This window comes from Perca flavescens, chromosome 21 (genome assembly GCF_004354835.1).
Source record: "Perca flavescens isolate YP-PL-M2 chromosome 21, PFLA_1.0, whole genome shotgun sequence".
In the NCBI taxonomy this organism is placed as follows: domain Eukaryota; kingdom Metazoa; phylum Chordata; class Actinopteri; order Perciformes; family Percidae; genus Perca; species Perca flavescens.
The window spans coordinates 11,228,280-11,255,789 of record NC_041351.1 but is presented as its reverse complement, the minus strand read 5'-3'; the positions used below and the strand labels follow the sequence as shown (position 1 = coordinate 11,255,789).

The 27,510-nt window shown below is 38.9% G+C and overlaps 4 protein-coding genes across 7 annotated transcripts; 3 read left to right on the top strand and 1 right to left on the bottom strand.

The window, feature by feature from the left end:
- Positions 1-2,530: 2,530 nt before the first annotated feature.
- adam9b (ADAM metallopeptidase domain 9b) lies at positions 2,531-11,480 on the top strand. Its single transcript, XM_028568040.1, has 22 exons — positions 2,531-2,759; positions 3,131-3,237; positions 3,325-3,401; positions 3,502-3,580; positions 3,662-3,738; positions 4,571-4,763; positions 4,885-4,953; positions 5,201-5,272; positions 5,393-5,562; positions 5,699-5,789; positions 6,624-6,751; positions 7,426-7,597; positions 8,004-8,096; positions 8,234-8,435; positions 8,671-8,779; positions 9,106-9,286; positions 9,455-9,541; positions 9,624-9,729; positions 10,343-10,484; positions 10,601-10,700; positions 10,860-10,897; positions 11,146-11,480. Exons 1-22 carry the CDS (start codon positions 2,693-2,695, stop codon positions 11,267-11,269), a joined length of 2,484 nt encoding a protein of 827 aa, XP_028423841.1. The 5' UTR covers positions 2,531-2,692; the 3' UTR covers positions 11,270-11,480.
- Positions 11,481-12,011: 531 nt separating this feature from the next.
- pstk (phosphoseryl-tRNA kinase) lies at positions 12,012-14,330 on the top strand. Of its 2 annotated transcripts, none has more exons than XM_028567823.1 (6): positions 12,012-12,350; positions 12,778-13,033; positions 13,256-13,457; positions 13,577-13,652; positions 13,747-13,840; positions 13,936-14,330. In XM_028567823.1, the coding sequence occupies exons 1-6, from the start codon at positions 12,123-12,125 to the stop codon at positions 14,151-14,153; spliced, it is 1,074 nt and encodes a 357-aa protein (XP_028423624.1). In that variant the 5' UTR covers positions 12,012-12,122; the 3' UTR covers positions 14,154-14,330. The 2 variants fall into 2 exon arrangements, with proteins under 2 accessions (XP_028423624.1, XP_028423625.1); XM_028567824.1 differs by having other exon boundaries at positions 12,012-12,341; positions 13,936-14,327.
- LOC114548100 (zinc finger protein Pegasus) lies at positions 14,176-21,735 on the bottom strand. Of its 3 annotated transcripts, none has more exons than XM_028567820.1 (4): positions 21,662-21,735; positions 17,515-17,671; positions 17,238-17,426; positions 14,176-16,454 (listed from the first exon to the last, which is right to left on the bottom strand). In XM_028567820.1, exons 1-4 carry the CDS (start codon positions 21,668-21,670, stop codon positions 15,532-15,534), a joined length of 1,278 nt encoding a protein of 425 aa, XP_028423621.1. In that variant the 5' UTR covers positions 21,671-21,735; the 3' UTR covers positions 14,176-15,531. The 3 variants fall into 3 exon arrangements, with proteins under 3 accessions (XP_028423621.1, XP_028423623.1, XP_028423622.1); XM_028567822.1 differs by lacking the exon at positions 21,662-21,735 and adding an exon at positions 18,756-18,771; XM_028567821.1 differs by lacking the exon at positions 21,662-21,735 and adding an exon at positions 17,989-18,080.
- Positions 19,050-25,600, top strand: acadsb (acyl-CoA dehydrogenase short/branched chain). Its single transcript, XM_028567818.1, has 11 exons — positions 19,050-19,240; positions 19,512-19,671; positions 20,019-20,119; positions 20,216-20,422; positions 21,680-21,850; positions 22,215-22,340; positions 22,425-22,517; positions 22,637-22,726; positions 22,847-22,984; positions 23,679-23,778; positions 24,299-25,600. Exons 1-11 carry the CDS (start codon positions 19,208-19,210, stop codon positions 24,373-24,375), a joined length of 1,296 nt encoding a protein of 431 aa, XP_028423619.1. The 5' UTR covers positions 19,050-19,207; the 3' UTR covers positions 24,376-25,600.
- Positions 25,601-27,510: the final 1,910 nt, after the last annotated feature.

The window sequence follows — 27,510 nt, the reverse complement described above, 5'->3', positions numbered from 1 at the left end:
GTCTCCAATTGGAAAGTAGTTTGGGAAAATCAATTTAGTGTAGGCCTACACAAATATCGTTTTTACTAACTTACTTCTATATTTTATGCATATTTAAACGAAATAATACTATACAAAAATATGTAAAATTCTGTAAAATTCGAAAAGCATATCTGTAGGAATATAGGCTATAGTTTCTGACTGACCAAATTGCGTTTTCTTCTTTTTTTTCTTTCACCATTATCTCTGTCCTGTTATTTCCTTTTGAATATTAATATCTCCCGCTCGTTTGTTTTTTGTTTGATGTGATCTGTAGGCTATTCTCCTGAATATGACGCTTTTTAATTGTGCCATACAAAAAACTTAGGTTCCGATATTCAGATTTTGTTGTAACGGAGGAATGTCGAATGAATGAAGCAGAACCCACTTGGCGCCTAGTGAAGCAGGTTAGGCTTGTAGGCTAAGGTAGCTTATTGTTAACAGACCACGTAGGCTTCACAACATAGCCCATGCCTATACGTGTAGCCCTACTGTAATGTTAAATAAGCCATACTCTCACAAACAATTATAGTATGATCACTCCCCTTTGCATTTATGTCTTGGAGACTTGCTGAGAAAGGGGTAGCCAAAGCACAAAAGACAAGTTTTGGGTGTCTAGGCAAGAACAGAGCAGATGGAAGTTCAAAACATTTAATTTTGTCCACATGTTTTGTGGCCTGTGAGGCCAGCCTGTATGCTGCATAGTGCTTGAGTGGATCTGGAGCTGCTGAATATCACGCGCAGACAAAACAGCTGATCTAGATCAAGAATAACTACTACTACTACTAGGCTACTACTAAATTACAGTGTATAGGCATTATGTAGGTTATTATGTAGCTACAGCTTTTTACGCTTACGCAGTTAGTTGAGCTTCTTGCAGTTCTGTCATTACAATGGGTGCAGAGGTGACAGCACATAAAATACTCATCTGCAGAGTCATCAGTGCACTATCAAGTTTCAAAGCAGGATCAACGAGAAATCATCAAGATCTGGATATTGTTTACTAAGTAGGTTCGCCAGGTAACTAGGAATTTCAGGAAATGAGAGAGTGGATAATATACCAACGGAGGCGGTCAAGAAAGGAAATGTAGAAAACAATATTAACCCTTGTGTGGTCCTTTGGGTCCCGGTGACCCAAAGGACCACACAAGGGTTAAACTGTCGAAGCATAGTATGGAGGGACATAACCAAACAGTAGCAACAATATTGGAATAGTGCAGAAAAAAGGAGACACTTACATGCAATACAAAAAAAAGTAGGAGGAACCGAAAAGAGCAGATCATTATCAGTAAATTAAGAATTGGTCACAGCCGATTGAACTTTTTATAATAGAAAAAGACCTAACTGGACTGCAGTCAGTGTGAAGAAAAGGAAACAGTGGAGCATGACCTGATTTCATGCAGGAAATAGCCTAGGGCCTAAAGGAACGAAGGGTCATGTTTGCAGATTAGATTAGATAATACTTTATTCATCCCACAATGGGGAAATTCACTTGTTAAAGCAGCAGTTTTTCCACAATAAAAACAAACCAACAAACAAACAAACAGGCAAATAACAGACAATGTGCAAAAAGTACTGAATGGATGTAAACTGGCATTATATAAAAAGTATTGTAAAGTAAAGTAAAGTGAGGTGGCCATATTACGAACAATTGTAATGTAAGTGGGTAATTGACGTGAAATTAGATTGAATAATATGTAATTAAATAACATAGCAAAAATAATTAACCATAATAAATAATAAATGATATTGAAGTGTGACCATAATATAAATAATATTGAAAAAGTAAGTAGGCAACTCGGAATGGAAAAATATGAATACAGATAATAACAATAAAGATATACATAGAGCCATGGTGAGTGGTGGGTAATTGAAACAGGAACAGAAAACTACAACATTATCGGGTGGTGCAGGTGTTGTAGAGTCTGACAGCGATGAACGACCTGCGGTACCTCTCCTTCTTACAGCGTGGTGTAGAGCTACATGAGTTAGGACCAGTGGTAATCAGGATCAAAGATCACTTCCAGCAGAGATTTCCAAAGCGCACAATAAATCTAGCTTTAAAAAACGAATAAAGCAACAGTAACCATATGTTGTACTTTGTTTATGTATAGGAATATTGATATGTTACAAAGATGTTGTAAGATTTAACTTTTCTATATTCTGTGCTTATGTATATTGTGATGTAATAGAGTACATGAAGAGGAATATGTATATTTATGTTGCTCTTATGTTTATATCATATGGCTGTTTTGTCTGAAAATGTCTTATTTTTTATTAATTTTTTTATATAGCTGATGTTCTGCATCAGCTAATAGGGATCCTAATAAAATCAAATCAAATGTGGTTGATATTGGAGTCACCGTGAAAGGGAAGAAAAATATTTTAACATTTTTGAAAAACACCGGTCTTATTAAAAAGTTGTAATCGGATAAAATAATAGATGGCGATTAAAACCAACTGCCGTAAAACGAAGAAGAAGAAGAAGAAGAAGAAGAAGAAGACTGGACACCTTTGTATTTTGTTTTTTCAAGCCGCGTAGCTCACCTGTCGTTAGCCACGCCCATCATGACGCACCTGACCAGCACAAGGAAGCAAAGACACAAGAACCTTGCATTCATTAATAGTAGACAAACCGTAGGCCGAATTGGGAAATCAACTTAATACTTTAACCATGATCCGAAAATACATCGTACTCGGTGTTATTTTGCTGTGTTATGTTTCTGGGACTGACAACATAGGTGAGGTACAGCTGATCTGGGTTGTGTAGTCTTTCGAAAAAAAGAGCGTGTTTTTTGTCTTTTGTGAACAACGACAACGATGGTTGGACGTTTTGAGAGGTGTTTTTTTTTTTTTTTCAATCAAGCCTGCTTGTGGTCTGCACAAGATATTTCATTTTGTATGATCAACAGTTTTTCTATTTTAAAGGGACAAAGGGGTTCCTAAAGAACAGTAACTCCCAAGAGATCTCAATATTTCACAATTAATTTTCCCTTTTTTGTATGTGGCTAACTTATTTGTGTGTGATTTGTGTCCTGAGAAGAAAAAGTGTTAGTTAACCACAGATTACCTAAATTTTTACAGTTTCTCTGTGTGATCACCTTTCTTCCAGACATTTTCAATGGGCTTCCATTACAACTCTCCAAGTACTCCATTGTAAATCCTCAGGTGATTCACAGATATACAAGGAGCATCAATAGATCATCACAGTCACAGGAGGTAGGTTAACAACCCTGATTAAATCCTTGTAAGTGATATTTTAATATGACCACATCAAAAATGCATTCTTGTTTTTATCCATTTCAGAAATATGGAGAGGAGACAATATCATATGAAGTCAACATAAACAACAGAAAGCACTTCCTTCATCTAAAAAAGAACAGGTATGTACAGTTAGGACTTAATTTAATGTAGCTGACATTATTGTTGTTTTTAATCCTACAGATGAAATAACCTATATGTTTTTCCCCCTCTTCTTGTTAGAGACTTTTTACACCCAAACTTTGTTCAGTATTCACTTGACGCCGCTGGTAACCACAAGCCATCATATCCAAAACAGCATGTAAGTCAACACTTGCCCATTCTGTTTTATGGCTGGTTTGAACTTCAACCCTTGAACCTGTTTATACTTTTCTTTTTCCAGGTGCATTGCTATTACCATGGAGAAGTGGAGGGATATGAGGATTCAGTGGTCGCGCTCAGCACATGCTCGGGCCTCAGGTTTGAACATCTCTCTTGCTGTTTCTAGTTTGCCCTTTAGAGCTAGAGCTGAGCTCTAATTCATTATTGACTTGTTTATTATTCATTGTTTTGACTTTCAGTGGAACCATATCCTGATTATATGATCGGATTGTGTTATAGTTCCACAATATATACAGTAGTTGTCCAAATTAATGATCCAGAGCAGCAAAGGCACTTTTATTGAAGTTTTGAACTTCAATAAGTTGGACAATTTTTCACCTCAGACATTTGTTTACTCACTTATTACAAAGAAGTGTTTTAGGTTTATTTATTTGAAGGATCTTATCAGTCAAACTTTACCAAATCAGATAGAATGCACTTTATTGTCCCGGAGGGGAAATTTGTCTTGGTCAAAATGCTACAATCTGTTGCTTCACAACACAAACTTGTAACAGAAAAAAACATTCTAAAATGAACATGTGACTGTGCAGACACCACGACATCTTAAGTAGTAACTGTAAAAATTAAAGTGCGAAATGCAAAAGGGCTGGTGTATTTACTATTGGAGTTCAGCAGCTTGATAAACGTTGGAATAAACGATAACTTTAATCTGTTTGTTTTACATCTTGGCACACGGTCTTCCTGATGGCAGAAGTTCATATTCAGGAAAGAGGATGTTGAGAGTCCGCATTGATACTTTCCGATTGTTTTCTAACAGCTTGCTCGTCCAGTTCGTGATCAGTATGTGTGCCTTTGTTCCTCAGTATGATGGGCCAACCATGTAATGCCAGGAATGCAGTGCCACACCCAGGCTTTGATACCAACTGAAAGAATCTATCTAATTGTGTATCTGCTATGCACTTCTCTGTAGAGGTGTAATCCTCCTTGGAAATGAGACCTATGGACTTGAGCCTGTGCCACAGTCTGCTACCAACGAGCACCTTCTGTACCTGCTGAAGGACATTCAGTCTGAGCCCGTCACTTGTGGGGTCGTCAGTGAGGCTGCATCAACTCAAAGCCATGAACCCTTTGAGCCTGGAAAATCGCTGACTTCACTGCTGCGGGTTAGGATGCTCATTACCTTCACCTGAACTTATATTTATAGTGTGAACCCTTTTTTAACATTGAAAGTGGCTGAGGTTCTAAGGGACTGATTTCATTCTTTACTGTTTGTTGCTTCAACAGAGGAAGCGCAGTAGCAATTTACCTCAAACCAGTTATGTGGAGTTGGTGCTGGTTGTTGATAATCTCAGGGTGAGTGAGTATATCCTTTTCTTAATTCACTGGTATGTAAGTGAGAATGAATTGGCTGCAACAGGTTTGGTTTTTAGACTAGATGCAAGCAAATTAGCACTTTTACCATACTTAAATTGACAAATCAGCCTGTAAAAGTTATTTAGGAATGTGCTTTTCCCTCTCAAATGTTGCAGTGCTTTTCCAGTGCTGTGGAATATAATGCCAATGACTGTTAGGAAATAATCTTCTATAATTGTATTTACAGTACATTATTAAGAATCGAAATGAGATCGCGGTACAAGCCGAAATGGTGCAAATGGCTAATCTACTCGATGCGGTGAGATTTTAAGTTGTTTGTGAAAGAAAGTATCTAAGTATGCTTAATTCTAATATTGTTTTGTGATAGTGCTGTGTTATGCATTATAATCTGCTGCTTCTGTTTTCTGTTGTATTCTAGTATTACAAGCAGCTGAATATCCGTGTGGTGCTGGTGGGCCTGGTGATTTTTAAGGAGGCTAATCCCTTTAATGTGGAGGCCACTGCAGGAGATGTGTTGGGGATGTTTGTCAAGTGGAGGAAGGATGTACTGTTACCGATGATCAGGCATGACATTGGTCAGCTCATTGTGTAAGTAACATGTTTTCTTTGTTTTTGTTTTTAGTTATATGATGACATCAGATTACATCGATGGCCACATAGTGGGAATCATTTTAAAATGTAGAGTCAAGTTTGTGACTTCTCTCTTTGTCCACTTGTTTACCAGTGGTCTGTCTGAGCCATACAGTGGAAGTATATTGGGTATGGCCTTTGTGGGCACGGTCTGCTCCGCTTCGACTTCTGGAGGAATCAACGTGGTTAGTTTAATTCCCTTTTAACTTCTACCACCAGCTGACTACTTAGTGCTTTGGCTGCATGAGTGTTTGAGCTGAAACTGATACACTCTGCATTATTTATGGTAGGCTCTATAAGTGCAGCTTATTCTCACATGCTCTAAATAACAAAGGAGTTAAAACAGATTAGACCTAAACCTACACACAATATGTATATGCTGTATATATAATTAATATCAATAAGTCAATATTAATGTTGATATTACTGTTTATTGTATGTCCGAATATTTGGACAAATTATATTTTGATGCTTTGGCAACATTGTTGAAACTTTTATTGTTGTGAAACTTTCAGGCCAACCACGCCTCATTGAATTGAATTAAGACTTGTACAAGGTCTTACGAAACACCATGACCAGGCAACTTTGTTTGGATCATTGAATTCCATAGATCCTTTTGCATTGTGATGCCTTACAATGTTTTAATAGACATTGAAAGTCACTCTGACAGGAATAATATTCTTTTTAGGTAACTTAAATGTATTGTAGGTAAGTTTTGACAGTTTATGTAACAACTGACTTTAGTTTCTGACATGTTCACATGTGAATTATTTTTACTTCCTAATGAACTAAAAATAGTATACTTGTGTGCAAAATTCAATCGAATAATATAATTGAACATTTGCCGCCATTCTTTCCACTATTAAATTAAATTGATTTTCTTCATATAACTATCCAATTTTTTTTTTTTTATGTTTTTTTATGGCTGAAAAACTCAGGTTTTTATTTCCTGATCATATATTTAAGTATATTAACTTAAGAGAATGTTAGCACTGAATACATTGAATGTGTTTTCACAGTTCAACGACGACCGAGTCAATTTTGCATCCACTGTGGTGGCCCATGAGATGGGCCATAACCTGGGCATGAATCACGATACTGGGATCTGCTGCAGTGTACAAAGCTGCATCATGGCAGCTGGTGCTAGGTAACACATCTTCTACAGAATATTTATTTACCCCTTGTCATGAAAATGGTAAATATATACAGAGTATAGTATTATCTGTGCCTGCCACAGTGCCTTACAGGCTGCTTTTATGCCCTGAAAATAAGTCTTATGTGAAAAACTAGCAGATGGCAGGATTTTTTTAATGTTTTCAATTAAGTTGGTCCATGAACTTACTCGACAGGATTTAACCTGTCAAGCGTAATATCGGTTCTGATGTAAATATGATTATAGCCTCTTTTTGAGGCAGTTCATATTTCATATCAAAAACTACAGTTGCATATGCACTCCATTCATCTTGGGATATTAAGAAACAAATAAATGATCTTTTAAATGTTTAACTTTTCTCTATCAGGCAGGATAGAGATCATGTAGCCTAATGTTATTTAACAATATGTGCACTTTGTGCTGATATTGTTTGCTACGCAGCTCTCAATTTCCATGAAAGATTTTTTTTTACCATCTTTTGGGACTTTGGTGGATTAAGGTTGTGTTTTTGTATAGGCTCACAAACTGCTACTTCATGTAAAACACTACAAGTTAATGTTAACTTGACAATGAAAAATGTCCTCTGCTCAATGGTCAAAGATTGTTTAGTGATGTGAGCCCTGTCCAGTTGGATATTTTCAATAATGGTTTGTACTGCTACTCCGTAGTGGTTCGACGACTTTCAGCAACTGTAGTCGAGATGACTTTGAGATGCTGATCCTTCGTGGAGGAGGCTTGTGTCTGAAAAACCCACCAGCACCATCAGATGTGGTTAATATTGCTGTATGTGGCAATGGCCGGCTGGACAATGGAGAGCAGTGTGACTGTGGCAAACCTGAGGTAGAGTCCTGCCTGCCAGATAAACTCACACATAGAAAGTTACAGATTATTGTATTGGATAAGTATGTTTCAAAGGGTTATTTTTGCTGTAATGTAACTGATAGTAGTTTTCACAATTATTTTATTTATTTCTGTCGTCATTTTTAGAAATCCTATAGGGGTTGAGTTGTAGAGAATATCTTGGTAATTAACTTTTCAATTTTGACATTTGTAAATTAATGATGTTAAGAGTTATAACCACTTTCTTTGTAAATCAAGAAGAACACAGACACAATTTGCTTTCAGCTTTACAGACACTAGACACATTGTCATGTTACAACCTCACTGACTTTTGCATTAAAAAAAGTTAAATTCTTGTTTTTTATGTGGTGGTGAGCAGTTTTTTTTATTGTTCCATTTTATACAGGAATGCAACAATAAATGCTGTGATGCTGCCACCTGCACATTTACACGTGGGTCTGCCTGTGCTCAGGGCGGCTGCTGCGACGACAACTGTCAGGTCAGGATTATGTTGGTCTTAAGTCCAGAATTATGTAGCTTATGAATGCACTGAATAGAGGAAATCAGTTGTACTTGGTAAAACATTCTTTGCATTTGTAAAAGAAGAGTGAGCCATGTGATTATTTTTTGTTTCAGATCAGAGTATCTGGAACTCTATGCAGAGAGTCCGTCAACACCTGCGATCTACCTGAATACTGTAACGGGACGACTGCATACTGTCCCAGAAACTTCTATATCATGGACGGCCTGCCCTGTGAAGACCATCAGACTGCTGCGTACTGCTATGAGGGCCAATGCCAGACGTACAATTTCCAGTGCAATCGTCTCTTTGCACCAGGTACGTTTTAATAATGCTTGATACAAAGACTTTTGCAGGAAAATAAACCCCAGGAACTGTGAAGTTTGTGTACTTTTAGTCATCATTTCTGGCTGGGAGTTATACCCCAGTCAAACATGTAACTTGATTTTTTTGTGTAAAACGCTAACTATGGTTAATCCAGTCAAGAACACATCAGCGCCCCTGGCAAGATATTAATTCACTTCTCTTGTCATTAATATTTTATCTTGGGCAGATCCAGCAACAAAGGCAGCAGATATTTGTTTTACGACTGCAAATACGCGGGGAAACGAATTTGGAAACTGTGGAATCAATGGCAACAAACTTATACCATGTAGTGTAGCGTAAGTACGCTACTTTTTAATAACTGTGTGTGTGTGTATATGTGTATGTATATATATGTATATATATATATATATATATATATGTATGTATGTATATATGTGTGTATATATATGTATATATATATATATATATATATGTGTGTATATATATATATATATATATATATATATATATATATATATATATATATATATATATATATATATATATATATATAAATAAAACCCCTAACCCATTTTGTCAGTTTAAAGATGGATTGCTTTATCCCTTCAACATTTAACTCATTAACAACTGTGGGAACTGACTGTGTTCTCCTGCACTGCAGAAACTCCATGTGTGGAAAGTTGCAGTGTGTAAACGTGGACCCCAACAATCCCCCTCCTCTTGCCCAAGTCAGTGTTGAAATAGTCCAAGGGTCAAAGTGTATTAATGCAAACTTCAACCTTGGCACAGATGTGCTAGATCCTGGCTATGTTAAGCGTGGCAGCCCTTGTGATGAAGGAAAGGTAAGCAGACAAACTATTTTAAGAAATGCGCCACGCCAAAGAGAATGAATGTAACCAGGAATGTGATTATGCTTCTTCCAGGACAGTACTATCATTGTGAAAGTGGAAATAATGATGCCTAATGATTCATTTTGATTGCATCAATAAGTTATAAGTATTCTCTCTCAGACCTGCATAGACTTTCAGTGTGTGAATGCTTCTAATCTGCTGCCCAACTTGACCTGTGGTGCCCAGACCACCTGCAACAGCCGAGGGGTGAGTTGGAATTGTCTTAACCTTTTTTTTTGCTCAATTACCAGCAAATAATGACAAGTCTGATTTATAATGTTTTCTTCAGGTATGTAATGACAAAGGGCACTGCCACTGTGAAAACGGGTGGGCCCCACCTAACTGTGACAAGTCAGGGCGAGGTGGCAGCATAGACAGTGGTCCTGCTCAGATAGGTAGGTTTAAATTGATTTTTATTAATTTACTTTTCAAGATATAGTACACAAAAAGTCAAATGCACTCAACTCTGTACAGTTCACCTAATTCAAACTCATAAGCTGTAATTGGGGCAATATGTGGAAATCAGCCATGAAGTTCTGCAAATGCATCATTAGATACACAGTAATCTAATACGGTAGTCCTTTATTTGGCTTCATATTACTCATACATTAATCATTCTGTCTTCTGTTGGCATAACCGTGGTAGCTGTGGTTTCTTATTGCATCTGTTGTTATAGCGCCCAGACCTAAATGTGTTTTTTTCTTGGATCATTTTAATAATATTGAAAATGTATCATGCCAATTTGTCCATTTCCTCAACTGTATGTCATCAGAAACCAGAAACAATGTGTTCATTCACTGTTAAGTGTCTTCTCAGAATGCGATGCTTCTCATAATGAACTACAAGAAGCCAGATATTTTAGCTGTTATACTGGCATTAGATATATATGGTGAATCTAAGTTGTCTTTTATGCACACTGGCTGGCCTCCTGATGTATTTAGTTTTAAGTTTAAATATACTTTATTTAATATACAGTTTCTTTTTCATGCATGACCTTTTTGCCCTCAGACTACTCCCTCAGGAACGGTCTGTTGATCTTCTTCCTGTTGGTGGTTCCTGTGCTGGTCCTTCTCATTCTGGTGCTGCTCTACGTTTTCAGGAGAGACACCCTGGACCCGTGTCTAAAAGGAAGCCTGGCCAGCTGCCTCAAGTAAACATAACCTCAATTTAAAAATACAACAATATATACAGTATTAAAGATTACAGTTGCACAGTTTTATTTTGATTAAAAGATCCTTGCTATTCATGAGCTTTCTGCTTTTACAGGTCACGTAATGCTAGAAATGGAAATACAAATGGGCAATCAAACAGCAATGTTCAGAAAAGTACCACAACCCAGCCTCCATTAAAGGCTCCTTCTAATGTGGTAAATATTTGTTGTTTTTCTTAATGATCATCACTGCAGGGAAGGCAGCACAATTATTTATTTATATATATATTTTTTTTATTAACTGAAAATTGTCAAACAAAAGAGGTACATGTTTAGCTTTGCAGATTTTAAGTTGTTTTTTCCTTTTAATTTCAGCCTGAATATCCACCAGCTACTTCAGTTCCAATTTCTGGGTATGAACTTTTTTTATTTAACTGAACTGCCTCACACATTCATAAAATGAATTTATTTATACTGTTTATTGATCCCCAGTGGGGAAACTACAATTTACACTCTGTTTGTTAGAAGTCACTACACACAGGCCTGAAATACACACAGACATGCTCAGGACCTATTCATGCACAAATGCAGATGTGAAGGCTTTAACTGCACAAGCAAACCTGTATAAACAGTTTAACCCAATTTGCACACAACCTGTCAGTTTCAGGTATGGAGAACTGGATTATTGGAATGCAGAAACAAGCACTGCCCCTGCACGACCACCAGCTCCTAAGCAGGGCCCCGGAGTACCGAAACCAATCCCACCCAGGCAGCTACCATGTTGATTTTATTTTTATACAAAATGTTTTAATTTGTATTGTGAATGTACGGAGTTTTTACTTATAAAACACTGTGATAACAATAGACTTTGGCTGTTGACTGTAGTAACATTGTAGATAAGACTGGTAGAGGTTTATGTATATACTTATTGGAATATGTGTTTTATTAGATTCCTGTTCATCACTTATTGGAAATACTCATGGTATTGCATAAAGTATTTTTTAATTATATTTGAAAAAATTACTATGTTTCAAAATATGTTAAAGACTTTGATTTAATCAATGTCAATTGTAATAAATGTATCAGGCAATGGGTTCCAAGCTTTTTTTTTTATTGTAAATGCATGTGTATTTCTTGGAACAGTAGTAACGCGTCTGTGCTATTAAGTGTAGCCCTCCTTGTTCCACTCTTGTAATACAGAAGAGGCTAAACTAGTGGCAGAAATATGCATGAAGCAAGAAAATATGGAATATGCAAATGGCCTTAAAGTAAAAATGATCTTTCCTTGCGTTTGACGCTAGATGTATCACTGCTCTACCTGACTAGATAATGACTGACTGATACCCAATTAATGCTCTCGGGAATAGATCATCTTTAGGGACCATAGGTAGGGGACTTGATAACTGCTTTCCAACTGCATGTCCCGATTTCACTTGCCTCGCTTTTACTTTGTGGGGTTTGGGGTTTTATTCTGAAAAGAGTATAGCCGGAAGTCACGTGTTTTACTCCTGTTTTGAAGCAGCATGATGCGGAAGTTCGCTGTCAACCGCAACCCTGCAATCTTTTACTGTCTATGGCTGCAACCACCACAGCCACACCATATAAAAGCTGAGTTTTGAAGCGGGTCTATGGCAGCTCATGGCAGCAGAAGAAGCCGGAGGTGTCGGCCGGTCTCCGGCCTGTCTGTGTGTCCTCTGCGGGCTACCTGCTGCTGGGAAGTCCACGCTGGCCCGCAAAGTGCTCCGCTCCGCTGCACTACACGGATGGAGAGCCACTGTTGTGCCGTATGATGACCTGATCCCCGAACATGCTTTTCAGACCAGAGCGGAGGAGGACGGTGGCGTACTGCAAGAAATAGTAAACACAGTTGAGCTAAATTGGCAGATTTTTCTCTCCGAATTTAGTTTTTCAATTGCTCACAAGTTCAAAGTGTTGTATCAATATCAATTAATTGTTTTGGGCATTATGATACAGGAGAGAAAGAGAAAAAAAGTTCAATAAGTGAAGTTGTTATTTGGGAAAAAGTGCCACAAAATTTACTGTTTTTATGATTGTATGATTGATGATGGTATTTGGATTTTGGACTGTTGGTCAGACAAAACAAGCAATGTGTGACCATCAGGCTCTGTAAACTTATTATTTTATTACATTTTATAGACGAAATCATTAATAAGTACACTGTATTCACCATAAGGTTCCAGAGTCTTTCCTCATTTGGGTTTCAGTGATATGTTCAGAATAGTTTTGTGCTATAACACTGTAAGTTCAATTTCATATTTTTCTTTTTCTCTAGCACACTGAATGGAAATCACACAGACAAGCAGTTTTGCAGTGCATTGAGCAGTTCTTGGAGAAACCTCAGCTTTTGGCAGAGCTGCCGGTCAGCTGTCAGATCGACAGTGCTGCATGGCAACAATGCATTCGAGCTCTAATGCAGCCTGAAGCTTTGGACCACTCACAGGCTGAACGGGCACCACTTCTCTTTTTACTGGATGACAATTTCTACTATCCAAGCATGAGATATGAAATGTACCAACTTGCAAGAAAGTGTAAGTACTCCATTTTCTGTCTACAGTATATATAGGACACTAGTTTATGTTCATAAAGGACCATTTGATTTCAAGTCTCTGCAAGTAAGTTTGTTTTATTATACTAAAAAAAAGGGATACCGGTGGCTGGACGATAAGAAGTCAGTGGAAAAACTCTGGAACTGGGATAAAACATGCAAAGTTCACCCTTTGGTTCAACTAACTTGTCTGTTGTCTTTTCAGATTCCCTGGGTTTCTGCCAGGTGTACCTGCAGTGTGATTTGGAGTCCTGCATCAGCAGAAACCAGAGCAGGCCTGAACCTATACCCACTGAGGTAATATTGGAGATGGTGAAGCGTTTGGAGTCTCCAAATCCACAGAAGAACTCATGGGAGACAAACAGCATTTCACTCAACACCACAGATGATTTGTCCAAATGTGACATGTAAGACAGCAGAATAATCAGTTATTAAAACTTAATTACTCACATTCACAAACATAAATCAGGTATTCATGGGATGCCTTGCCTCTTTCTGTTTCTCTTCCTGTCTGGCTTATCCTTAGCCAGAGGGTGATGGAGTTGATCTCCTCTGCACTGAGCAACCCGCTGAGCCCAGCTGAGGACAACACTAAACAAAAAGTGTGTTAGCGTAGCTCCCATCAAATCTGTTAATAGTGAACTTTAAAGAAAGAACTGCAGACTGTATTTGTATTGTGGTTTTCATAATGTACAGGAAGCGGACCGCCTGAAATGCGCCACTAATGTGGTTCACCAGACTGACCAGGCCTGTCGACGCCATATATCTGAAGCCATGAAGACTGCCAGAGGTCAGTTGTTGTGAGCTTCACTATTAATACTAAACGTTCGCCATTTTACTAGTCATTTGAAGCCCAGCGTAATCATTTTGTCACCTTTACTTTAGAGAATCAAGTAGCCCCTAAGCACATGAAGTCTTTGGCCGCTCAGCTGAATGAATCCAAAGCAACATTTCTTCACAACCTGCGGAGACAGTTGCTCCAGGAAGCGTCTTTCACTCAAGAAGAGGACATTGATGTGGAACGTGTGGTGAAAAGAGCAGTGGACGTTTTTGATCACGAGAAAAAGGAAATTCTGTTGAGAATCATGAATGAAAATAACTGACTTGAATCTTTTCTTGAATTTTCATAAAGACAGGTTTAATTGCATCAAAAAGTCACAAGTGAATGCATGACATTGTATTTAATTAAATGTAAATAAATTGTACTTTTGCTAGTTTGCTGGTGAAACATGGAAATGTATGTACCCTATTATTTTATCTTGTAATTAAAAGCTTTTTAATATCCAAACCATACCCACTCATTTTAAACTTAAGATACACTGATACACTTGTGGTCATCTACACAGTATCTGCAAATCTGGTGTACGTACACAAAAGAGATGAGAGCTCATTGATCTCAAATGTTTATATAATAATAAGATAATTACATACAAACAAGTATTTCCTTTAGACCAGGATTTACACAAATCAAAAGCTATTAATTGAAATAAAAAGTAACATTACTACACATTATATCTTAGAGTCACAGGGATCTACAGTGTTTAACATCTGCTACTATACACATAAAACGTGGCTACAGTGAAATTAGAGTTTGTACTAAAAATTGGTAACACAAAACTACTCAGGACATCTTATAAATATAGACTTCTTGGGTTCCATGGGTACAAATTAGTAAGAAAAAAAAACTATTGAAATCTATAAAATATTAATGATTGATTTGGCTGACACCTGCTGCAGTCTACGGAGTGAGGTATAAATAAATATCAGAACAGCAGGCATTATTGTAATAAATCTGGTTGGACACACGCATGATTTGAACAGAAAATGAGCCAATTAAGCTTCTCACAGTGAAATTTATCCAACTAATATTAACTGAGGTGGAAACGGTGTATATTCAGACTAACAGGCCATATACAAATGCTTGACAAAAGTTGAACAGCCCCATTATGAATACAGAGCTTGAGAAGCTCATAATGTTTTCTGTTAAATACTGTTGGTATTTATTTTAAATGTCTCACATAAAGCAGTCTATGTAATTGTGATTTATTACAGGAGCTGAGTGAAATCCTGGTCACTGCAAAGTAATGAGACACTGAAAACAAAATCTAAAAAATATCAGGATATGTCAAACAAAAGCAGCTGCACTGGCAAAGAAGGATGTTAGTAACAATGCCTTAACTAATACTGAATGTAGGACGAGTTAAAATGACTTAGTGAGCTTCAATTGGTATTTCTACTGCAGAGCTGTTGCAAGATATTTCAGTTGTTTTGTCCACCCTTTGTAAGTATCAATCCAAAACTAATAGGAAAAGCTGAAAGCCATGTAGAACTGCAGTACAGTGAGTATAAAAGGAAAAGGGAATAGTAAACCGTACATAACAAACGTGTACATCAGTGTCACCATGTTTAGATGCTGTACAAGCAACATACTGAAAACACAGGGACCTAAGACTTTATATTCATCTATGTTGCTACAAGGAATCACTTTTTATGTTGTCCACGGGCAAAATGGCACGAAAAGTCGTATTTGTCTATGCACATGTGACCACAGATATTGCACTGGAATGGATGTTCGTAGCCATGACAGCCCATGTGAATGGTGTAGAGGATATTATCCAGAAAGTGAATATCACAGTGCTGGCATTTCTGTAACAGCTGTTGGTCTGGTGTGTTCAGGACAGGGGTGGGTGTGCTCGGCTGGCTGTTGCTACGACTCGCAGTAAGAGTGCTCTCAAAACCGAGGCCGGGAACAGGACTGCAACTCCCACGGCCTGAGGTGGGAGATTCATTTTTAGGTGGTAAAGTCTGCGCTTCATTTGAACACATGGCAACGTCTTCACCAGAGACCTGTTGTATGACGATGGGCTTCTCGTCTTTTAAGGACTCCCTGTCTGGGGATGCCCGAGTCTGGGACTCAGGATGAAGGTCGGCTAACTGGCCAGCAAGTGTAGACAGCTGGTCCAGTGGGTTATTAAAAGTCCAACCATTAGCACCTCTGTTGTTAATGTTGTTGTCATCTACCTTGGGATGGTTCTTATACTCACTGCTATTCAAATGGTGGTGGATCTTGTGAGACAAGTCATTCAGATAATCTGACTTTGGCATCACCGTGGAGGGAGGGTTGAAGTTGATGAGTAGTCGCCTACCAAAGCCCAGTGAGCCTGTTCTCTTCTGCAGGGAGCTCAACATTCTCTTGTTGGAGAAAGGAGACCGGGCAACCCTGGTGGGCAGGAGCTTGTGGCGGCGGCGACGGTGGTGCGACAGGTTGCTGCGGTCGCTACAGCGGAAGGCGCAGAGGTCACATTTGTACGGTTTCTCTCCTGTGTGCGAGCGCATGTGGGCTTCCAAGTGGCGCTCGTACGCTGAAGCAAATGGGCACAGCTGGCAGCGATGTGGCTTTTCTCCTGGGTGACAACCAAGAGAGGAAATAATTGCAGTTATAATATGGATATTAACAAGCATACTTTACTGTTAACGGCTATGAGGCAGTAGGTACAATGTAGCATGTGTGCTGCACAAGGCATCATACAAAATGGGGCAAGATTACATAAACAATCCTCCAAATTGTCATCCTTGATTGTCTAGTCAATGTACAATTATACCAGTAGTTGATTGGCAATATTTCCAGCGGGAAAAAAAGTGTACATTATCCAAATGTGAAATTTGGCTGGGAATCACCCTCAACTTTCTTAGTGACCCCAAAGGGCCACTGACATCTTCATCTTCATCTTCAGCAGTGTGTTTGGATTTCCAGCAGTGTTTAATATGGATGTTGTTAAAGGCATGGTGTTGCCTTAATGAATGAATGCAGTGTAACTAGGGCTGGGCGATATGGAGAAAATCAAATATCTCGATATTTTTGACCAAATCAATATCAATACAGCAGCGATATTGTAGTGTTGTTTATTGGTGCTTTTACAACATATTTACACAATGAGATTTTAAATAAATAATCATCAGTAATAGTGCATATAATGACTAAGTGGGTAAAGGCAAATAATAGAACAGTTACAACAGTCTGGTAAGTTCAGAAAATGACATCACTTTTGCTGCCTTTAAAACCAGGAAAAGACAACACTTATGCCATATCACGATATTACGATTTCCAAAATCTAAGAGGATATCTAGTCTCATATCATGATACCGATATAATATCGATATATTGCCCAGCTCTAAGTGTAACTGACCTGTGTGGATGCGGATATGCTCTATTAAACGAGCCATGCCCTTGTTGGCATAGCTGCAGTAGCTGCATTTGTACTTTCCATCACAGGTCCTCTCCAGGCCATCCATTTGTACATCTGACCCATCCTCCATTGGCAGGCTCACCTCCACAGACGGAGGAACCAGACCATTCTGCTCACTCCTGGGCGCAACTAAAACCAAACGCACAATGACTTTAAGATTTGACTCTTTACTTATCAAATACATATTGCTGTATAATTTATTGTACTCCATTCCCACCGGCTTGAAACGGCTCCCCTGGCTCTTTTTCTCCGCAAACAGAGCCTGAGATCATGTTGACGTGCTGGGTTTGCTGTGTCAGGTATTCTTGGAATTCCTTCACAAAATCCACAGGCTCGGTCTTTATCTCTTCCATTGTCCTTCTTCTGTATTGAACCTGAAAAGATCCAGTGGAGATTAGTTGATAGTCAGACGTGTGTCAGCCCTTTACTTATGACTGCTGATAACGTACAGTAACCTAAGTTAGCTGCCTATAAAATATGTTGATTGTTAGCTCATAGCTGTAACAACAATGCTTTACGTGAGGTTGCTAAGCGAGCTCGACACTTAACGTTACATAAATTTTCATTATTATTAACACCGACTATTCAACACCACCAGTTCATATCGTGGCTTTCAGCGTCTAAGTAATGTTATCGCTAAGCAAAGATAAGTGTGAATATTGGGGATAAATTATCCAGCTAGAATTGTTACCAAATGAACGCCTCCGTTTTGGGTGATACGTCTATATTCCGTGTTACCACAAACGCAACTGTTGCCTTCGGATACTGTTGGAAAAATATAAGCAGCAATTTGGCACTTGCAAACGAGTCCCAAGAACGCTTCTCAAGTAAGTGTTTTTATTGGGTATAGTGCGTCCCATTAATTCAATCGCCATGCCAACAGTATATAATTAATTATGAAAGTTACATCTTCAAAAATAAATATGACTTTCTTTTACACACACAAAAGCGCTTTCAGTTTATGTTTGTTTAAACCTACTCATAAAGAGCATCATGACAGGCAGCTTGAATTTAACTTGTGCTTACTTAATAGTTGTATCAATAACGTTAATACCTAGCTATGCTTAATACACAACCATAGAAACGAGCATGTGATTCGCACAAGGGGCACTTAAAGGCAGCATTGGACGTAGAAGGAAATCCGGTGCAGTCTGTGTTTTGTTCAAGGGGGTAAGCAAGCTTCGCTTCAGAACTCAAGCCATCTATGGCGCCATTTTGTTGCTAACTGGCCATCACCTCCTGTTAGCATTCCGCTGACCGCCATTTTTCTTTTACGTCACTTGACTGCGAATAACTTTACATGAGAAATGTTTGAAGACTCTATTTGTCCGTTGTTTAGTTCCAAAGAAACACGACAATGTATAAAAGGCTTCATTACCTTGTACCTCACGTTATGGCTCCGTAGCAGACGTTTTTGTAAATATAAGCTAACGATTGTGTCATAACCAAGTGACTTACTGTCGCATAGTAGAGGAATTACCGTATAGTACAGTAGAAGCTCGCAGGCAGTTTCGACTTACATGAGCTGTTTAAGTTTAATTACTAATGTTAACTAGCATGTTAGTTAGCAATAATTAACCTGTGCCCATGTTATCTCCTTACATCCACCTACACTCTCCGTATCTGTAAGATTGGGAATGATTGAGATTTCTCTTGGCACAGCTGCCAGAAGACTTCCAACTTTCAGACACGTTGCTCACGTCACATTCTCTCAGTTGGAGGCTGCGCAGTAAAGCTGGCCATCACCGGAAAAGTGCTTCTAATAGCCTTCACTGGTCTCCGTCCAGAGCAACGGGGTCTATTGGTCCATTATATAGTGTCTATGGTTTTGTTATATAATGGTTGTCGCCTGCGCACTGTGCTCGTGTTGTCCTGTTGTCGTAATCTACCCACATATTTTGTAATAAGTCATGGCTGCACCGTTGGTTAGGATTTTCTCAAAGGTGAGACTGAATCATATTGTCACTGTAGCATTTGCCGGATTTCTGCACTTATTGGAATATATTTTCCTCAGTATCAATGCTCAGGTATCCTGGAAACAGCTAACGCGAGCATGAAGCGAACTTAGTTATAACTTGTGACGTTATCGTAAACTCGGCAGTAGCTGATCAGTGCAAGAACTGCCCGACTTGACCGTCTAGCACTATTTTTCAACGTGTGCGTTCACACAAATACGCATATAGACATTCCCACTGTTGTCTGTCCTGTTTTCAGTCATGCAGACAGATATCTCGACCATGGGCTGTATGCCAGGCTGGATGGAGGAGCAGGTCCACCACTCCTGCCCCAGATATGGCCTCAGACCACCCAGCTGGGCTGGTCTTTCCTCCCCTTCAAACGTATTCAGAGGAGGAGAGCATGATGAGGGAAGCAGGTGAGTTGGACATCTTCCCAGCGGGAAATTCCTCTGTTACAGCAGGTTAGAGCATAAGACGAGATAAAAAGCAAATATACAATTCTTATCAACAATATACAAAACTCATTTACAGTAACTTAAATGTGTGACGACACGTGTGAGGAAGACATAGTGCAAGTAGTGCAAATTATACTGTAAGGTTGTAGTCCAGTTAGAATAAAAGGTTTGAGAGTGTCTGTATCGGTCTTTAGTCCGTTAGTGGGAAGCGTGAGACTTGACTGGTTTACAGTGAGATTATGTTCAACTGCTGACAGCTGGAGACAAAAAATCCTAAAACACTAATCATATGTCTTGTTCCTTGACAGTTAAAAAATATGCACAAGAGCGCATTGCTCCGGTTGTGTCAAAGATGGATGAAAATTCTGCCATGGACGAGGAAGTGCTTAAATCTCTCTTTGAACAGGGTGTATGTAATTCATTTATTTATTACACTAAAGTCAGTGTCCATCTTTTCTTCCATCAGTACTGACTCTAATATTGAATTTTTTATTGTTTTTTACAGCTCATGGGCATTGAGATTGATCCAGAGTACAACGGCACTGGCTCCACATTCTTCTCCTCAATTCTGGTCATTGAGGAGCTGGCGAAGGTGGACCCCTCTGTGGCTGTGCTCTGTGACATCCAGAACACACTGATCAACACACTGTTTGTCAAACTGGGTACAGAAGCTCAGAAAGAGCAGTACCTGAGCCGACTGTCAACTGACATGGTGAGCAATTTGACAAACTGTCTCTCAGTGTATGGCATAAAAGACTACATTGTTAGTTTGACATACATACCAAATTGCAATCTGAAGATGAAAACAGCTATGACAGACAGATGTTGTTAGATGACCAACCACATAATACTGTAGTAATAGTAATAAGTATTTATTAAGCTTTTTATTTAATGCACTGTGACTGATTCTTCTGTGTATACAAATACTCAGTGAAATGACAAATGAAGTGATACTAGATCTCTTGACTGGTCGCGTAGGCCTATATTCTGCACTGTATTTACTATGGGTGGGAATCTCTTGGCACCTCACAATTCGATTCCGATTCAGAGGCCAACGATTCGATTCTAAACCGATTATCGATGCATCTCGATGCATACATTTTTTTAATGTACATTTCCGTGCGTGATTTTAAAAAAATATACATATAAGGGCACCCAGATAGCTCAGTTGGTAGAGCAGGCGCCCATATGTAGTGGTTTACTCCTCAACGCAGCGGGCCTGGGTTCAACTCCGACCTGTGGTCCTTTGCTACATGTCATTCCCTTTCTCTCTCCCCTTTCATTTCTTCAGGTGTCCTGTCAATAAAGGCCTAAAATGCCCAAAAAATTATCTATATATAAATCTGAGTTTGCTAATCACTTCCTAGACAAAGCAGCTAGACAAAGCTTAGATTCTGACATATACAGTATTTGTCACACACAAGTTTTAATGAAATGTTTTGTTTACTGAGGTTTTTATCATTCCATGTTTAAGCCTTAAACAAGCTTGTGAAAGTCACCTTCTCTCATAGTAATCTTCCATGTCAGAGGCTGAGTCATGTTTAAAGGTGGATAATTGGCTTCTTAGAACATGAAACATGAGGTGGTCAGATGTAATGTGATATAGTAGATGAACAGCCTATATGTGTTTTGGCTAATTACTTGATGTACATCTTACTAGATCATGTGTATATATACAACATTTTATTTTATTTTATTTATTTATTTTTCTGCACTCTTGCCTAAACTCTAAGTTGTTGTCCATTATCCCATCCTCTTTCAGTCACTCTCTTTTCTGAGTTGTACATGTCTGGAGACCGTAACTTTTAAATAAAAATCAACACATTTAAAAAAAAAAAAAAAATGTTTTAGCATTGAATCGTTGTAGAGAGAATTGTGATGCATCTAAGAATCGATTATTTTTCCCACCGCTAGTATTTACTGTAATGCTTTCCTGCACTTCCTTATATACCTGTATCATGTCACACAGATTGGAAGCTTCTGCCTCTCTGAAGCAGAGTCGGGGAGTGATGCCTTCTCTCTGAAGACGCGTGCTGAAAAACACAAGGACTATTACATCATCAATGGATCCAAGATGTGGATCAGCAATGCAGAGCATGCAGGTGTTTTCCTGGTGATGGCCAATGTAGACCCCTCTGCTGTGAGTAATTGCTCATCTTTCTATACTTGTTGCCTCTTGTCAGCTAAAAAAGATCAACAACATACTCAAGTATTTATAGTATTTCTCTTTCTCTAGGAATCTTAATGTAAAAATACCTCATATCATCTCGCATCACAAAGATGGTTTGCAATAAAGAGTAATTGATCCAATTTTTCCTGTTTTCTTATATTTGCAATTCAGCTATCAAATACCGTAAATATGTAATCCAAAATGGCAACATCAGAAATTCTAAAGGCCAAAAATTGTCACAGAGTTTAAAAAGAGCTCTCAAACTCAGTCTCAACAAAGTTGTGCCTCTATCATGTACAAATGTAAAGACAAACATTTTTGTTTCAATTGACAGGGATACAGAGGCATCACATGCTTCATCGTGGACCGGGACACAGAGGGACTTGAGATTTGCAAGAAGGAGAACAAGCTCGGCCTGCGTGCGTCCTCCACCTGCCCTCTTAACTTTGACAATGTCAAGGTACTACCAAACGGCTTGTACAGCACCGGACCAGTATGAAAGAAATGCATACTGTGGCTACAAACATGCTGCTTTATATTGTAGGTACCGGAGAAGAACATTTTGGGACAGGTCGGTCAGGGGTACAAGTATGCTATCGGAATGTTGAATGAGGGCAGGATTGGAATTGCCGCTCAGGTAAACCATCATTATTTAAATGATTTACTTAAAACAAGCTAAACGTGCTCTATTCAAGATTACAAAGTGTGAACTGTAAATGTTGCATGTGCTAACGTCTTTGTCTCTGTGTGTTTCAGATGCTTGGGCTGGCACAGGGTTGCTTCGACCACACTATTCCTTACACCAGACAGAGAGTGCAGTTTGGAAAACGCATCTTTGACTTCCAGGTTAAAACACAATAGACTCCTCTCTTTCACACATCACATGTGTGATTATTCACATTATTCTGGTGGCCAGTGTTTTGTTCAATGGGTTCTAATGTCGTTATGGTACTCTGTGCTTTCCAGGGCATGCAGCACCAAATAGCCCACGTAGCAACACAGATTGAAGCCGGCCGGCTGCTGACATACAACGCTGCTCGTCTGAAGGAAGCTGGGAGGCCTTTCATTAAGGAGGCCTGCATGGCAAAATACTTCACTGCAGAGGTGAGCTTCCTGAAGGCCTCTTTACAGTCGCCGCACCCGACCTGTTGCGCGGCAATGTGACGTCAAAATGACGTAGATCTCGCTGGCGCGCCAGGATTTAAAGTGGTCGCACACCACTCAAAGTGGAAACAGGAAGCATGGACGAGTTTGAGAGCAACCGGATGCCAGGACTCTCTAAGTTCCTGCAAGTCTCTCTTGTAAAACTTACTGGATTAAGATGAGTTCTTTTATGGTGAATAAAAGGCTTGATCCGACGAAGTAGGTCATCAAATCGTAGTGCAGACATTCTGAAGTATTCAAACTGCTTCTCTTTGCCATTTTTTACCTTTTTCTTCTAGTCCGTAGAAATAGCAAAGTCTGTAGCCTTTCCTCAGTTGCGCCACCTCTGTTCAGGAGAAGACTGCAACTATTGTCGCGACCACCACGCGCAAGTATAAATAGTTACGGCGCTTCCATGACGTCACACTGGCGCGCAACAGGTCGGGAACGGCGAGTATTCAACACAAGGATGGTGTTGCAGAGGGTTTTGAAACTGTATTTCTAGGATATATTGTGACATCAGGCTTATCTGTTTTTTTATGCTCTATGCTGTCCTGCTATCTGGGCAAGGAAGCTCCTGTAAAGAAGATATTTTCAGTCTTTGTGAAACACCTTCCTGGTCATCATAATATCTCTTCTGTTTTATTTTCCTCAGGTTGCAACCCTAACAACATCGAAATGCATCGAATGGATGGGAGGGGTAGGCTTCACCAAAGACTACCCCATAGAGAAATACTACAGAGACTGTAAAATTGGTGAGAATGACTGGACAAATATGCACTACTAGACAAATATTAACTTGTTGGCACACTGTTTGTTAAATTGTTTTGCTGAGAGCTTGCAGAGCTGGTTTAGGTAACTGTGACTAAAGCTAGAATGTGGGAAAAGGACACAACTCTTAAGGGCTGCTGGAAGGTCAGGCATAGCTGTTTGTGATTGGACCAGAGTGGGGCGGAGAGAAGGGCTGGTAGCAGTGGCTGTAATCGGACTCTGCAGGAATTCCCCCCCTCCCCGTTGAGGTGTTTATACCATTATACCAACACACAGCCAAGGAAGCTGCCAGGGCAAAATGTCACTTTTCCTGTCATCACCACCATTTTGGCTCCCCAGTTCTCCAGCTGGAGCACCGGCATACTGAGCTACATAATGAGCCCCCTTGTCTGCTGATAGCGAAAGCTGCAGGTTAATGTACTGTGCAGGGGAATTTGACAAAAATTGACCTTGTTTTGTACAGCAGGAATTCATTCCAATGCTTTGTTTTGTCTCCATGCACAGGTACCATTTATGAGGGCACAACAAATGTCCAGCTATCCACTATCGCCAAGTTCATTGATAAGGAGTATGATCGCTGAAACTATCTGACCGGAGCCTGATGGATTGCACTCTGCTGTGTTTCACTCCACATTCTTCCAAATGACTTTGGGGGAATGCATTGCTGTAGATCTGCTTTTGTGTTTCTAGAGTTTTGTTGCAGTTATAGAGTTGTTGTTCTCGATATCACCAATTTTGACTCTTGTTAAGTAGTTTGCTCTACTGATGTTGTGGTTACATTTCCCCAGCTTTAGGGTTAAAGTTGCTCTGGTGCAATAATGTTTTTTTTTTTTTTCTTTCCATTTGCTCTCCATCAGACCATTCCAAAAGTCTATAAGACGGTGTTTGTCATATATAGAACTCTACCACTTCCCTCTTGTCCATATTTCTTGTTTTAGGTGTAACCTAACCTAACTGGAGAGGGCTGGAGCCTGGACATCAAATATCGGACATGAGGCGCCAGAATTAGGGAGAGTGAGCCAGCAGATTCCACAAAAAAGAGACTTTATTCAGACATGAACTTCCTGTTTAACTTCGTCAAGTGGTGGGTCTGTATTAGTTACACAAACAGAGAAAAATGTATGACATAAAAGCTCAGTACCATGTATTTACTCATTTTAAATATTCTTTATTATCTAACTAAAATTCTCCTTGTCTCTGAACAAAGTTAGATAATAACAAACACAAACAATACATCAGTTAAACACTGGAATCAGTCATAAATGGAAGGCAAACTGATACACTTTAAAGAATAGTTCACTTTTAGACACGTAGCAAGCGTAATGGAACACAGGTCTGATTGGTGGAAGAGAAAAACGGAGCAGTGGCCTCCTCCTAGTTATAGGAGCAATGATTCGGGGTAGATGAGTTCACCTAACTGATTCCAGACATTACAGGTGAGCTCGTTGCTCGTCCCTGAGCTCAACAGGAAACACTTCTTCTGTTTATTGCGATATGGTGATGAATCATGTCAGCATAACATAACTGATCCATATGTTGCAATATGAGAATTTTGAAAGATATTGTTTGGTATTGTCTTTGTATGTTTCGGTGCCTTCAGAGTCTGCTATGACTTGGCTCAGTAACTTAAAAGTGTGTCTTCTTTGCAGGATACTCTCAAATAGATTAATTGTAACATTTCCTTCACTTATATGATCTGTAAATACTGCACAGTTCCTTTTCACATCATATAAAGAAATTCTCTGTATAGAGCGATCTGTCAGTAACTATACAATATGAATAAATGTGAAGTATGCTGACCCTCTTCCTTTGGTGTGACTGAGGCAGATTAATACCAAGTTGTGTCACTAGATGGCAGCCTTCTCCAGAGTGACTGAGTAGAGGCAGCTTCTCATTAAGAGAACAGTCAGTTACCATGTCATTTCACAGCCTGTCACCTCTAATGATATTTTATATCAATTTAATTATGCGGGTGCTTCAGATAAAAAGAGCCTGCCTTGCATAATTGACTCACTGATCCTTTTTCAGGTGAGATTGATTACATTTCTGCAGCCTACATGTGCTGTGTAAAATGAGGTCTCTTGTTTTACACAACACAGACAAGCTGTGTCCAAGTATACAGACCTGTAATAGCCATTACCCATGATGAGCCCTTGTATAAATGAATTTCGCAAGGTATCTGTTTGACAAAAAGTAATTAATCACTGACAGTACTTAATATTTATTAACAGTCCGATTCATACGCACTGCAATATTGATGCCAAATATGCAGACGTTCAGATACCCGTGAAGTGAATGGATAACAGCGTTTTCATACACTCTTAACATACTAGATTATGTCATTTTTCATTACATTGATTATACCTTATTTTAATAGGGAAATAACAAAGCTCTCTTTCTCTTTGGTGCCCTGAAAACTATAGTTTTTAACACTATACACAGAGAAGAGAGCAGAGAAAAAATTAACTGGTCTATAAAAGAAATACTGACAAATATGTAAAGATACCTTCTGTTGACAAAGTATTTTCCAACAGCAGCTAAAAGTGTCCAATTTTCCTTTTTTGTAATCACTCCACTAAATGTTGTCTAACCTAATTCTGTTAAGTACAGTTTGTAACCATTAATTTGTGATGAATATAGATGGATAGATTTTTTTTATTGATCCCAAAAATGGGAAATTACAGGTCACCTGTTGACACCAGATCAAACTCAACAGTTGTTTTGATATTTTACAACAAAATATCAAGTATCATTCAGGCATGAGTCGTCACTGAAAGAACTAATGAGCTGAGCTGACACGAGTAGAGTCTGTCTATTATGTGTGATGTAGATATAAACATGAACATGAGAGGTTCAAAATGAAGACAGACAGAAAACATCATGTTACTAACAAGATCAGCATCATGTTTTGCCCAGACATTTCTAACGACATTTCTAACGACAAATTTGAAACACAGGCCTGCTTTTTGCATCATTGAGTGTACTTGGTTTCCCCTTCTGATCCACTCTGACTTGTTCCGTCCATTGTTCAAGCCTCTGTTTAATGAACATAATCTGATGAAAACAGCTATCTGCTTTTCACTTTGCATTGGCAAACACAGCTCAACCAGCCTCTTTCTCCGCCCCCATCTTTAACACAGCTATGAGACCTCTAATTATGCAGGGATTCAAGTAGCTTTTCACAAAACACAGTGTTGTCCTTTAGAGCTGGAGAGCGCTCCGTGAGCTAAAAGGACAAGCTGCATGTTTGTAGGTTGTGCAAATTCAATTGGTTTGATTGGTTCTCTGCATCTGCTTCAAGTCTGGTGTAAATGATGAATCTTAAATGCATCCCATGTGGTGTTTACTAATACATCTAAGCCAAATGTTACCTCTATACACAAAACAATCTATATCCACAGGCTGTGACAGACATTTTATGTGCGTTTGCTTTAGGATTCTCTAAGCGAAGTACAAGCACATTGCAGTTTGCTTCAAAAATTCCTCATACCTCTCCCTGGTGAAGTCTCAAACATATAGTTCCCTCAATATTAAGAGGAAAACGGTTTAACTCAATCTCCCTCCTGTTCATTTTATGTCTTTATCTTCTAATTTCATCTAATCTGACCACACTGGATCATATTAATGTCTCATTACACATACAAATATAATTTGCAGCTTCCAAGCACCAGTGTTATTATAATATGTGACAGAAACAAGACTTGTGTCATCCTCAT